The sequence below is a fragment of the Macrotis lagotis genome, chromosome X (genome assembly GCF_037893015.1).
Source record: "Macrotis lagotis isolate mMagLag1 chromosome X, bilby.v1.9.chrom.fasta, whole genome shotgun sequence".
Lineage (NCBI taxonomy): Eukaryota > Metazoa > Chordata > Mammalia > Peramelemorphia > Peramelidae > Macrotis > Macrotis lagotis.
The window spans coordinates 183,411,794-183,426,371 of record NC_133666.1 but is presented as its reverse complement, the minus strand read 5'-3'; the positions used below and the strand labels follow the sequence as shown (position 1 = coordinate 183,426,371).

General features: G+C 36.2%; 1 protein-coding gene across 1 annotated transcript in view; it reads left to right on the top strand.

Annotated features, from left to right (window-relative positions):
- Nucleotides 1–14,578, top strand: part of MFSD14B (major facilitator superfamily domain containing 14B) — a 100,290-nt gene that overhangs the window by 29,971 nt on the left and 55,741 nt on the right. Inside the window, exon 2 of the mRNA XM_074206555.1 lies at nucleotides 13,749–13,844. Coding sequence (XP_074062656.1) covers nucleotides 13,749–13,844 — 96 coding nt within the window. The remainder of the gene's footprint in view (nucleotides 1–13,748; nucleotides 13,845–14,578) is intronic.

Genomic DNA, 14,578 nt, shown 5'->3' with positions numbered 1-14,578 from the left:
ATATATATATATATATATATATATATATATATATATATATATATATATACATATACATATACACACACATACATATATATGTATATGTATATATATATATATACGTATATACATATATCATTGAGAAATATTTAGTGAAATACTTAATATATTTAAGAAGGAAAATTTATGGTTTATAATCAAGGCTAGATTTGGAAAAATGGATTTTTTGCTAAAGGAATGCTTTTAATTCATTAATACCTAATGCATTGTGTGATTTCCACAACCACAAAAATCCTAAAATATATTTCAAAATCTTGTGATTTCAATGCCAATCTGGCAAAATAAGTGATTGTAACCAAAGGTTGACATATTGCACAATAAAATATTTTTTAAAGATGTAAAAAAAAAAAGTTATATTGGGGAAAATCTTTACTTTGTCAGAGCATCAGAGATAATCAAAAACCTTTCTTTGGAGTGAATTGGATATCTGATAACAGGGAGAATATAAAGCATCTCAGCTCTTGTTTGTTTTACCTTCAAAGGAGAATGACCTTTTGCATTGGGATTGATATGACAGAAATGACTAAAAGAGAGCTGATAACCAGGATGAGTAAGGAGATCTTTGGAGAGCACTGTAGCTGCCCTTGATGAATTTATATGTTACCTGGCCCATAGGTCCTGAAAGAGCTGGTGGATATCATGGCTGAATCACTGTCAGTGATATTTCAGAACTCTTAAAAAGTGGGAGAAAGAGCATAAGATTGGAGAAAAAGCAGATGTTGGCCTGATTTTCAAAAAAGGCTAAGAAAACCAAGTCTGCTTACTAAACTAGGCCAATGTTCGACTTGAATTCCTGAGAATATTCTAGAAAGGATTATTAAATTGACATTTGGTAAATATCTAGAAGGGAAAAGCAGTTATTACAGAGGCAACATGCTTCATCACCAAAGAGTTATAGCAGAGTAACCCCATTTCCTTTTTATTTTTTAAATTTGGACAGAATTACTAAAGTTGTAGTAGTAAAGGGGAATTTTGCAGATATAATATGTTTAGATTTTGGCAAAGTTTTTGATCAAATATATCCTTGTGAAGAATGTAGAGAGATGGATTAGATAGATTATCATACAGTCAGATTCAGATGTAATTGTTGACTAGCTGGACTCAGTTGATGGTTCAGGCCTTCAGCATTATAGCTTTCTAATAGAGTATGCCATGGAACTGAGGATCCTGAGAGCCTTTCAGGGGATCCTTGAGGTCAAAATTATTTTTATAATAAAATAAGACATTATTTGTCTATTCATAAACTTTTCCCTTTTCCAACTAACACATCTGTGTGAGAATAGATTTTCTTCATACAATTCAACTGAAACAACATTGCAACAAAATGAATGCAGAAGCAGATAGGAGAATCCAAGTGTGTCCACTTAAGCTAAACCTTAATGAGATTTGCATAAATATGTAAAACAATATCACTTTTCTCATTAAATTTTTTAGGAAAAGATGGTATTTTTCATAAAATGTTAACATAATGTATTTATTTTAAAATGAATGAATATTAAAAATTATCAATTTAAATTTCTAATATAACACATATAAACATAAGTTCTTTGGGCTTCTTGGCAATTTTTTTTTTATAGGTTTTTTGCAAGGCAGATGGGGTTAAGTGGTTTGCCCAAGGCCACACAGCTAGGTAATTATTAAGTGTCTGAGACCAGATTTTAACCCAGGTACTCCTGACTTCAGGGCCGGTGCTTTATCTACTGCTCCACCTAGCCGCCCCTTCTTGGCAATTTTAAAGTGTGTAGAGGCACTCAAAATAATTTTTAAGAGTGTGACATAGTCTTGAGACCAAAAAGTTTGAGAACTGTTATTCAGGGGAATTTATTTCATATTGAAAACCCAAGGAAGGACATTTTTCAAGGGACAATTTTTTTTTCTCCTCTTGGTATGTAAATATTCGATTATATTTAAATCCTTTTGAACTATTCAAACTCATTTAATTCCACCCCACCCTCAGATTTCCATTGTGTACATTTGATATGATTAGGTTAAATTTTTAAGGATATAATCCTTAGATGCAAGATGATTCTTTTTCCTTAGAAATTTTCCTTTTCCAGTTTTTCCTCTTTTATTTTACTCATGGCAAAATATCATAGGTAGTTTTGACTATAGATTTCTGTCATGTAAACTGTGCCTCTGACCATTTAATATCATTTTTTTTTTTTTTTTTTTTTTTTGCCTTGTGACTACTGAATTTTGACAAACATGTTTCTGGGTAAGTTAAACCTAGAGAAGGGGGTCTTATAGTGACCTGTGAATTTTGTTTATTTACTGTAGATACTAATATTTTCTGGCAGTTTTTCCTTTGTGCTTTTAAAAGAAACGTTAAATTTTTTTTGCATCATATTTTTATTAGAGACAAATGAGACAGTCCTTTTGTCTGAACTTATTTGACTTTGAATTTTCATACTTGAGTTTTTCTGATTATACTGTCTTTTGAATTGTCCCTTATTGTTGTAACATTGCATTTCTTTGCTGTCTCTTTTTTTCTTATTATCCTTAAGATTTTTCCAAAGTTTTGTTCAGAGCCATGAATTTAAAAAAATTTCATCTCACTCCTTTCTTTATCAACTTATTTTTTTGTTTCCATGCTTTTCTTGGAGTTCTATTTTTTATTCTCAATTCTGAGAACCTAGCCATAGCTGATGCAGAATTATAATTTTCCCCAAGCATTCTCTTACCCGTAGTCTTTCTTTTGTGTTAATACTTCTCCTCTATTCTGGTTTACACTACTTTTTCCATAGTAACTTTGTTGTAAATATTTTATTTTCTTTTAGTTTATATTTTCTTATTTAATTTTGGGGGGCATTTTCCCATTTGAAGGTAATAGAGGAAAACTGAACTTAGATAAAATCCCTTCTTTAGCCATCTTGTTGCCTTGCTGGGTTATATTTTTTTTTTTCTGGAGCTGTGTATGCGTGATAACAATTTAAATAGACTTCAGAAGACTTTAGTCCAGAAGCTCATGGCCTTGGTTAAGGTTCCAAATATTTAATGAAACTCCTGGGAATACTTGTTTTGTACATTGTATGTTATTATGAGCCTCTGCTAGTCATGGTGAACATTTGCTCCTTTTTCATTAGGCTGTTCAATTTTTTTTTTATTGATATCCCTTATTTTTACAATGTTTGAATTTTCTCTATATATCCCTTTCTTCCCCTTCTTGAAAGAACCATTCCATATAACAAAAAATATTTTAAAAATAAAAAGAGAAAGAATCAGTAAAACTGATTAAATCACTAAAGATGCTTGAAAATATATGCAGTATTCCATCCTGCCAGTTCTACCAAGGAGTAAGAGAGGGAACTATCTTCTCATCTTCTTTAGGGACATCCTTGCTCTTTGTTATCCTGCAACTTTCATTATTGATTGTTTTGTAGTTCTTTCCATTTTTACAGTATTGTAGTCCTTATGTATATTTGCTTGACTGTTTTACTCTGCATCAGTTAATTTGTCATTTTATGCTTCTTTCTTCATCATATTTGTTTTTTTGTTTTTTATAACAATTTGTGTTTTCTTAATTTGATAGAAGTTTGCTTTGGTTTTCCAGGCAAGATGACCTTAAAGATCTTTGAGTATTATCATTGAAAGAGAAATTTTATTTCCTCTCTTTTTCCTCGACAACATTTTCCTGGTTTTATGACTTTCATTTTCATTTAAGGACACAATCTTTATTGGGTAATGAAGAATTATAAGCTTTAGTAAGTCTAGAGAAGAAGAAGAAAAAGAATTTTAACATTAATCCAACCCTATTTCAGTAGTTTGTATGAGATACCTTGTGCGATTATTTAAAGTTTAATTTTTAGAGAAAGCATGTCCTTATTTATGATAGGTTTGTCAGTTTCTGAGAGATCATTTTTTTCAAAGAAAAAGCCCAACTTCTTTAAAATATTAGAAAGAAAATTGAATGGTTCCTTTCTGCATACATCGTATAGTGTGTGGTATATGTGTTTATGCAAGAAAATATAGTAGAGGGGTGGCTAGGTGGTGCAGTGGATAGAGCACCGGCCCTGGAGTCAGGAATACCTGAGTTCAAATCCAGCCTCAGACATTACCTAGCTGTGTGGTCTTGGGCAAGCCACTTAACCCCATTGCCTTGCAAAAACCTAACCCCCTCCCCTCCAAAAAAAAAAACTATAGTAGAGAATGAGGAAAGGAGAGTAAAAAGGAGGGAGGGTCTAGAAGAAGGATGTCACCATGGTAAGAAGTCTTGAACATAGTATATAAGAGGTGAGTGAAGAAACTGGGAATTTTTAACTTGATAGAAGAAAGGACATTGATGAATATACTTATCTTCTAATATGTGAGAGGCCATCTTGTAGAAGTGCTAGATTTGTTCTGATTTGATTTGATCATTTTAATGGAAGGAATTAGATAATGAAACTTTAGGAAAACAGCTTTACCAGAGTTTAGTAATCAAGTACTTGTTTCTTTAGAACTTTATGCTTCATCAGAAGCATAGATATGTTTTTCTTATTTTCTGCTATAAAATTTTCTTGGTATTTAATGAACCTGATATCTAAAACTAGGGGGTAACTAAGAAAATTACAAGAGTACATACTCCATTTTGCCAGTGAAATGAAAGCTTTACTGCTGAGGCAAGTTCACCAGCCTTATTGAAGGAAAAGATATTTTGAAAGAAAGACAGGAGGGTGTGATTCACAGTCTGATGGAGTCAGCTCAGAAGACAGTCCTAAGAATAACTGTTCTTCCCCCTCCCTCTCAAGAACCTTGGAGTCAGAAGGATGGGAGTTTGAATACAACCTTGTCACTTACTAGCTGTGTGACCTTGGGCAAGTCACTTAACCCTGATTGCCTTGTATCCAGTACCATCTCCAATTGTTTTGATGACTCTGGAGGAGAAAGTGAGGCTGGTGACTTAGCACAGCATCCGCTCACTCAAATCAAGTTCATGTGCTTGTCATATAGTATCACCTTCCTGATGTCATGGTCTTCTTTGAGAATGAAGGAGAAACATCAATACATCATCAATCATAGAAGCTACCCTTGTTGTTTGGCTGTGTTATCATAACAAGTGGTTCAGTATCAAAAACATGCTTTTATCAATGGAAATGATGTTAAAGAAAATGCATTACTATCCAAATCAAGGTGATACATTGCCCTTTCATCCTAAGGAGCGCTATGACTTTGCATCTCACCTTTGCTATAGCTAAAACCTCCAATATGTGTTGGCTCTTCCTGAAATGTGAGTTCCTGGAGGGGTTAACTGTCTTACTTTTCTATTTCTTTCAACCAGTACTTAGCTCAGTACTTGGCCCATTAGTAAATGCTTAATAAATAATTGTTTTTTCATTTTTTAACTCATTCTTGGTGATAGTTATTGTTCATCCTTCATTTTCAAAGGACCAATGACTTCTTCATATATTGGATTAAATGACATACACACAGTTGTCTGCCTCACTGACCCAGAGTCATTGAAATCCAGTGACAAGACAAAAGTTAATACAACTAAAGATGACCTGGGATGCAGTGAATAATCTTTACATCTTTGTTATCTGATCGGTTTGCCTGCTCCAGCTGCCATTATGGCCTTTGGAACAAATTATTCTCATCCATCCATTCCAATGGGGGAAATCTTCACATGCTTGGGGTAGATACTCCCTAAAGTTCTTGCTCCCTTTTAGCCTAATGAAATTAACTTCTTTATTGTTCTTGATATTATGATTTGAAACATTTTTATCTGATAGCATTTTGTTAAGTTCTACTTTTTTCAAAAATAATTTGATACAAAGTAGATTTTATTCTAATATTTTGTTTTATGTGTATGTGTGTATCCTTTTTAATAAATATTTCTTGTATAAGGCAAGTTTTTGACTTTCATCTTTTCTGCCACTTTTGTTCTATTTTGGATTCTTTGACTCATTCACATTTATGATTATTAGGTATTTTTTTCTCTTTTGTATTTAGTCAATACTAAGTTCCTTTAAAAAATCTATTTATTTTCTACTTACATTCAAAGATAGTTTTCATCATTGATCCTTTTGCAAGCTTTTGAGTTCTACATTTTTCCATTGCCTTCCCTTTCCATACCCTTCCCCATGGCAGCAAGCAATCTGGTATAGATTGTACATGTATATTCACTTTTTACATATTTCTTTTTTAAAATTAATTAATTTATTTGTATCTTGTACAAATAATGTTTTTTATACATTAATAAAATATTCTTGTTTAAGAGTAAACATAATACCCCCTCCCCCCAAAAAATATAGACCTGCATGAGCGATTAAAGTAAAGGGGAGAGAAAAAAATTAAAATTAAAATAAAAAATAATAGCAATAATTTTAGGTATAACCAGGTGGCACAGTGGATGGAGCACCAGCCCTGGAGCCAGGAGCACCCGAACCCAAATCTGACTCCATACACCCAACAATCACCCAGTCATGTGACCCCATGCAAACCACCCCAACCCCACTGCCCTGCAACCCCCCCCAAAAAAGACCCAAAATAAAATAAAATAATAATAATAATAATAATAATAATAATAATAATAATAATAATAAGGGTGGCCAGTTGGTGGACAGAGCATTGGCCCTTGAGCCAGGAGCACCCGGGTCCAATTCCGGCCTCAGACACCCAACAATCACCCAGCTATGCGGCCCCAGGCAGGCCACCTAGCCCCATTTGCCCTGCACCCCCCCAAAATAATAATAATAATAATAATAATAATAATAATGAATGTGCTTCAGTCTGTGTTCCAACACCACCAGCTCTGTCACGGGTGGATCACATTCTTTATGATAAGTCCATCGCAAAAGTTACTTCCATATTTTTTTACCATTGCCATTGCTGATTGCAACTCCCTCCATTCATACTTCTCTACTACCATGTACGATATTTTCTCTCTCCTTTCACTCTGTCTCTGCTGTAGGGTAGCTGAGTGGTGCAGCAGACAGATCCCTGGCCCTGGGGCCAAAAGGCCCGAGCCCACATACCACCCCTTAGGCCTAGCATCCATCTGGCCCTATGGTTCCAGACAGGCCATCTAATCCCAGCCCGTTACAATAAGTAAAAAAGAAAATGTGTTATATATGACCACTCTTCCCCCATGGTCCATCCTCTCCTCCATCACTCACATCCCCCCCCTTCCCCCTGTTCCCCTTCTCTCCTTCTTACTCCAGATGCCTATACCCCATTGAGTATATATGCTGTTTCCTAGCCACCTCTGATGAGAGCGAAGATTCCCTCATTCCCCCTTGCCTTCCCCCCCTTCCATGTCATTGCAGTATCTTCAAATTCAGCTCTCTCCTGTATAAAAGCCCATTCTACCTGCTCTATTAAATGAGAAGGTTCATATGAGTATTATCAATATCATTTTTCTATGCAGGAATACATGCAGTTCATCATCATTAAGTCCCTCATATTTTCTTCTTCTCCACTCTCTATGCTTCATCTGAGTCCTGTATTTGAAGATCAGACCTTCTGTTCAGCTCTGGCCATTCCGAAAGGAACATTTGAAATTCCCCTGGTTCATTGAAAGTCCATCTTTTTTCCCTGGAAGAGGACATTCAGTTTTGCCGGGTAGTTGATTCTCGGTTGCATTCTAAGCTCTTTTGCCTTCCGGAATATTATATTCCAAGCCCTATGAGCTTTTAATGTAGTTGCTGCTAAGTCCTGTGTGAACCTGACTGCAGCTTCATGATATTTGAATTGTGTCCTGGCTGCTTGTAATATTTTCTCTCTGACTTGGGACTTCTGGAACTTGGCTATAATATTCCTGGGGGTTATTTTTGTTTGGATCTTTTTCTTGGGGGGATCGGTAGATTCTCTCCATTTCTATTTTGCCCTCTGCTTCTAGGATATCAGGGCAATTTTCCTGTAGTAATTCTTTGAAAATGATGTCAAGGCTCTTTTCCTGGTCATGACTTTCAGGTATTCCAATAATTTTTAAATTATCTTTCCTAAATCTGTTTTCCATATCAATTGTTTTTTTCAATGAGATGTTTCACATTTTCTTCTAATTTTTCATTCTTTTGGTTTTGAAGTATTGTGTCCTGATTTCTCATAAAATCAGCAACCTCCCTCAGTTCCATTCTTTGTCTGAAGGATTTGTTTTCCTCTGAGAGCTTTCTTATCTTCTTTTCCATCTGACCAATTCTGCTTTTTAAAGCATTCTTCTCTTCAATAACTTTTTGAACTGTTTTATCCATTTGACTTATGCTGGTTTTTAACATGTTATTTTCTTCAGCATTTTTTTTGGATCTCCTTGACTAAGCTGCTGACTTCATGTTCATGTTTTTCCTGCATCTCTCTCATTTCTTTTCCCACTTTTTCTTCTATCTCCCTCACTTGATTTTCAAAGTCTTTTTTGATCTCTGTCATAGCCTGAGCCCAATTTCTAATTTTCTTGGAGTCTTTAGATGCAGGAGCTTGTACTTCCTTATCTTCAGACTGAGTGTTTTGATCCTTCTTGGTATCATAGGCAAAGTATTTCTCAATAGTGTTCATCCTTTTTCTGTGCTTACTCATTTTCCCAGCCTGAGCCTGGTTTTGGGGTGCTTCCTGAGCTTTTGAGTATTAGTGGGATACACCCCCACACAAGGATCTCAGTGTGTGAGGCTCTGTCTTCCCTCCTGGTCTGTGAATAACCACAAGTGAATCCCTCTGCCATGGGGCTGAGGTGGAGGGGCTCTGCTGTTCTGTGGGGGGCCTAGATTGCAATCAGGATCTGAATGTGGTCCGAACCCCAGAGCCCTGTTCCAGGGACAGAGGACAGAGCTGGGCAATCTCTTTCCACTCTCCTTTCTAGGCTCAGCACTCATGCCCTGGGGGCTCCTGCTTACAGGCTTCTGCTTCCCGTTGCTGGATCTGGGCTGCCCTGGTGAAGTTGCTCACTGTGTGCCCTTAGGGCTGGGCTTCATGTGCTCGCTCTGACAGAGTGCCCCCCGCTGATCCCCCAAGTTGTACCTGGTGTTCCCTGTGGTGTAAATTAGGAAACTCCTCCGCTGCTGTGAACCACAGCTCCCAGTGCCCTGGGGCTGCCTCCAGGAGGCTGAAGTTCCTGCACTCTGGCGGGCCACCCCTCTGACCCTGTGGAGCTGAGCCTTCCCGCTCTTTTCCAGGTTACCTTGGGTTGGAGAATTGCCTCACTGGGTCCCTCTGTGGATTTTGTCTCTTAAAAATATAGAGTCTTTAGCTTATAAGTTTTAAGAGAGCGCACCTAAGAGATGATCCTCTCTTATTGCCATCTTGGCTCCGCCCCCACTTTTAACATATTTCTACGTTGGTCAATCTATGAAAGAAGTAGAGCTAAAGGGGAAAAAAAAAGCTTGATAAAAAGAAAAAGTGAAGTTTTAAAAATTGAACATAGTAGATTTTGCTCTGCATTCAGAATCCATGTTTTTTTCCTATGGATGTGGATGGCATTTTCCTCAACAGGTCTTTCAGGATTATCCTAATCACTAAACTGCTGAGAGGAGTTGAGTTGATCATTGTTGATTATCTCACAGTGTTCCAGTTAGTCTAGATAATATTGTTCTCCTGGTTCTACTCACTCTATTCAGCATCAGTTCATTCAAGTCTTTCTCTGCTTTTCTGAAGTTAGGACTCTGGTGCTTTCTTATCAAACAATAGTACTCTATAACATTACCATAGCCTGTTCAGCCATTCCCGTTTTTTTTTTTTTTTTTTTGGGTGAGGCAATGGGATTAAGTGATTTAGCCAGGGCCATACAGCTAGGTAATTATTATGTGTCTGAGACTGGATTTGAACTCAGATACCCCTAACTCCAGGACCTGTACTCTAGCCACTGTGCCACCTAGCTGCCCCCAACCATTCCCCTGAATGGGCATCCCCTCAACTTCCAATTATTGCCACAACAAAAAAAGAGCTGCTGTAAATATTTTTGTACATGTGGGTCTTTCACCCCCTTTTGAATGATCTCTTTGAGATATATAGACCCTAGCAGTGGATCAGTGGATATGTATAGTTTTTATTGCCCTCTGAACATAGTTCCATATTGTTTCCAGAATGGTTGGATCAGTTCACTAACTTTACCAACAGTGCCTTAGTGTCCTTTCACATTGATCATTTTCCTTTTTTTTTTTGTCATTTTAGCCAAACTGGTAGGTGTGAGGTGGGACCTCAGAGTTGTTTTAATTTGTATTTCTTTAATCAATTATTGGAGCATTTTTTCATATGATTAGGCAACTTTAATCATATCCTTTGAATGTTTATTAATAGGTGAAGGACTTGTATTCTTATAATTTTGATTCAGTTTTCTGAATATATTTAGAAATGAGTATATTTATCAGAAACTGTAAAAATTTTGCCTTTACTTTCTATCTTGGTTTCATTGGTACTACTCAGCTCTTGAGATTAGTTTTTTAATTAAATATGAAAAAAGTTTTCTTTATGCTGTTTGTTTTTAGGCTTCACTCTTATCTCTGTTTCACAGCCTTGCATTCCCCCCCATATCCCTGTCTTGTCTAGTGTTTTATCTTTTTATTTATCTATTTTTCCTTCCTCTTTTGATATTCCATTTTTCTTACCCAGTTACAGAAAATCTTTCCTTTAATCACTTGGTTTGCTTTATTTAAAAATTTTTCTTTTTATATTTTTGCTCTTCTGCTTTCCAAGTGAATCCTTCTTCTAACTTCATTCAGAAAATTATCCCTATAATAAATAAATTAAAACAGAAAAAAACCAAAAAGTTCAGTAAAACCTTGCAACTTTAAAAAAGTCTGCTTTTCTCTGTTTTGTGCCATTCCTTTAATTTTCTTTCTTCAAAGAAGTTGGTTGAATTTCATTGTCTTCTTTTCTTTGGGGTCAAATTTGGTTGCTCTAAATTTTGTAGCATTCAGGTTTTAATTATTATGTAGAGGTGAGTTGAATTGGTTGTTAGTGGAGAGAAAGGTTTCTTGTGAGAGATGTGGCTAATCAAAGTGTTGCAATTTATACTGATGTAAAACTATGATGTATATAAGAAATATTTTATAAACTATTCTTGGAATATGTATTTTGAAATTTGGAACACCTTATCATTGAGTGTATTATTTAGGGCAGCTTGTATTCAAATGGATAAAATAATGAACCTGGAGTCAGGAAGATGTGAATTCAAATGTGGTCTGGTATACTTACTTAGCAGTGTGACCCTGAGCAAGTCCTTTAACCTTTGTTTGCCTCAGATTCTTCAACTGGGTAGTACCACCTAGGGTTGTTATGAGACTAAAATGAGATTAATATTTGTAAGGGACTTAATACAGTGCTTTGTATATAGTAGGCCCCATGTCAGTGTTAGCTGCTATTATTATCAAATTCCAGCTCTAATTATTATTTGTGTGACTTTAACTGGGCAATGTCTGGACCAGTTTCTTTATTTATAAAATTGTGGTGTTCTATTAGATCATATCTTAGATCCCTTCCATCTCTAAAATATGATCCTGTGAGCAATCTGGAATCAATAGGCTAGGGAGTGGCCATAAGGCAAAATACAAAATTTGACTACTTTAAGAAGATGGGGTTACAGGAAGGTGGGAGAGATTTAAAAATAGATCAAAATTTATATAATAATTACTGATCATTAGATGTTAAATGCTTATATAGAAAAATTTAAGATAATCTTTTTTTTTAGGTTTTTGCAAGGCAGTGGGGTTAAGTGTAAATAATCTTTTAAGATCAAAATGCTCAATGAGTTGATTCTGACTTGTTCATAAAATGTAATATTGTTATTTGATTTTATCATGAGTTAAGAGGATTAAAAAAATTCAGCTTTTACTTTTATGGTTGGTTATTTGCTTTTATTCTTGAAGAGGACCAAAAACCATCACTATATTAGGGTAAAGTTACAGTGTATCCTACTGTGACTGATCAGCCCCATATGAGCTCAAACTCTCTACCACAGGTGGGGCACAAATGTGATCACCTTGGATGGATTCTTTAAACTTGCACATCTTGCCTTCCTTTGAGTTACTTCAATTCTGCTTGGCATGCCCTCAGGCGACTCTCTACAGAGCACATGACACCCTCGATGAGGCAATGATATATGCTGGGCAATCCTGAGCCAGGGTCTCCCATGCTATACAATCTACCCCCATAGTTTGTAAGAGAGAGACCTTGAGAGTTTCCTTTTATCACTTTTATCACCTCTGTGTGAAGTCTCTATAAAGAGGCTTTTTGGCAAATGTTAGTTTTCATTTAATGTGGCCAGCCTATTGGAATTATGTTCTCTGTGGTTGAGTTTTTGAATGCTTGGTCATTTAGTTCGAGAAAGGACCTCTGTGTCTACTGTTTTTCCTGCCAGATGATCTTCAGAATCTTCCTAAGACAATTCAAATGGAAGTGATTGAATTTTTTGGCATGGTGCTGGCACACTGTTCAGGCGTCACACCTATACAGCAATGAGATCAGCACAACAGCTCTGTTGATCTTCAGGCTGGTATTTAGTCTAATACCTCTTTTCTCCCACAATTTCCTTCAGTGCCTCCCAGATTTAGCTGTGACAATGCTGTCAACCTCATTATGGCTATTGACATTTTGATGTAGCATTTAATGCTATCTATACTGAAACAAAATGTTTGAAGAAGACTATGACATCAGAGAGGTGGTGCCATGACAAGCAGGTGAATTGATTTTGAGTGAGGGGTGCTGTGCTAAGTCACCAGACTTACTTTCTCCTCCAGATCCCTCTGAGTCCAGGGATCAGATATGAATCAGAATGACTAAAAATGACCCTGGATGCATGAGACAATTAGGGTTAAGTGACTTGCCCAAGATCACACAGCTAGTAAGAATCAAGTGTCTGTACCTGGATTTGAACTCCCATCCTCCTGACTCCAAGGCCAGTACTCTATACACTGCCCTAAGAAGGATGGGAGTTCAAATCTGACAGATTGCTACTTACTATGTGATCTTGGGCAAGTCACTTAACCCTAATTGCTTTGCACCCAGGGCCATTTCCAGTCTTCCTAATCCATATCTGGCCACTGGACTCAGTGATTGGAGATAAAAGTGAGATTGGTGACTAAGCACAGCTCCCCCCTCCCCCCACTCAAATTCAATTCACCTGCTTGTCATGGCATCACCTCCCTGATGTCATGGTCTTTGAAAATGAAGGACAAACTGAAGCAAAATGGGAGTAATGGGAAGGTACTTTTTAATGGTGCATTGTTATTGCATTTTAAAATTGGTGTATTCTGAAATTTAGGTACATGAACAGATATTTCTTTTTTTTAGTTTTTTTTTTTTGCAAGTCAATGGGGTTAAGTGGCTTGCTCAAGGCCACACAGCTAGCTAATTATTAAGTGTCTGAGGCCGGATTTGAACCCAGGTACTCCTGACTCCAGGGCTGGTGCTTTATCCATTGTGCCACCTAGCTGCCCCTGTGAACAGATATTTCTAATCAAAATAATTAGGATTTTTATTTTTGATCTTTAAATCTAATTCCCTTTTATGTTTTTGATCTTATCAAAATGCTTTATTTTTGCAAATGTTTTATTACTGTATTTCTAAAGTCGAGCTTTAAAATAAAAATAAGTGAATGGTGTATTATTTTTAACATTTTCACAGTTTTCTTTGCCCTTGACATTTAGTTACATGTATGATGGATGCTTTAGAGATATAGAAAGACCCACCCTCTTTTATCAAGTGTTTAAAAATATTAATGCCTTTAAAAAATCTGTCATGTTTTAGAAAATCATGTATTCTTTGGTCACAGTTTTTTCATGTTTCTTCTTTTTCTTTTTTTTTAGCAACAAGGTTTTGGTCACCCTAGTGTGTACCATGCAGTTGTCGTCATCTTCCTTGAGTTCTTTGCTTGGGGTCTGCTCACAACACCTATGCTCATAGTAAGTTTGTGACTGTGTGTGTGTGTGTGTGTGTACACACAAGTACATATGTATGTATATTTGTGTTTATGAGACAAAGTGACAGACAGATTGATAGACTGCTAACAATATGCTAGAAATAACTGTGGCCAGTGATTTTGTCATCATTTTTGTATTCATTTACACGAGTTCTATTGATCATTATTTGAATGTTATGAAGTGTACTTGGAAAAGCCTGAGTTGTCTTGACTGTATTATAGGGGAGGTCCTCAGTACTTAGCTGTACAGCTGCTTGTAGTCTCTTTCTTTTGTGGAAGATAGCTCAGAAGGAAAATGGTATAGTAGGTACCAGAGCTGCAGAGATTTTTATTTGAGGAAGCTAAGGATCTTCTACACTAGTAAGAACACGATCTGGATTTTGAGGTAAAGAAATCTATTATCTTAGCAGATTGAACATTATATACATTTATGCTGAGATATCTGAGGAATAGAGGGTACTATTTTAAGTGCTAACTATTTAGTAGGTACTTTAGAAATACATGTTTGATGGTAAGTTATTTCAGGGCATTTGATGATATAGTAGATAGAGTCCTGGGCCTGGAACTAGGAAGACCTGAGTTCAAATCCAGACTTAGACAACTACTGACTATGACCTTAGGTAAGTCACTTAACCCTATTTACCCTAGTTTTCTTGTCTGTAAAATGAATAGGAGAAGAAAATGGCCAACCTCTCCAGTATCTTTGCCAAGGAAACC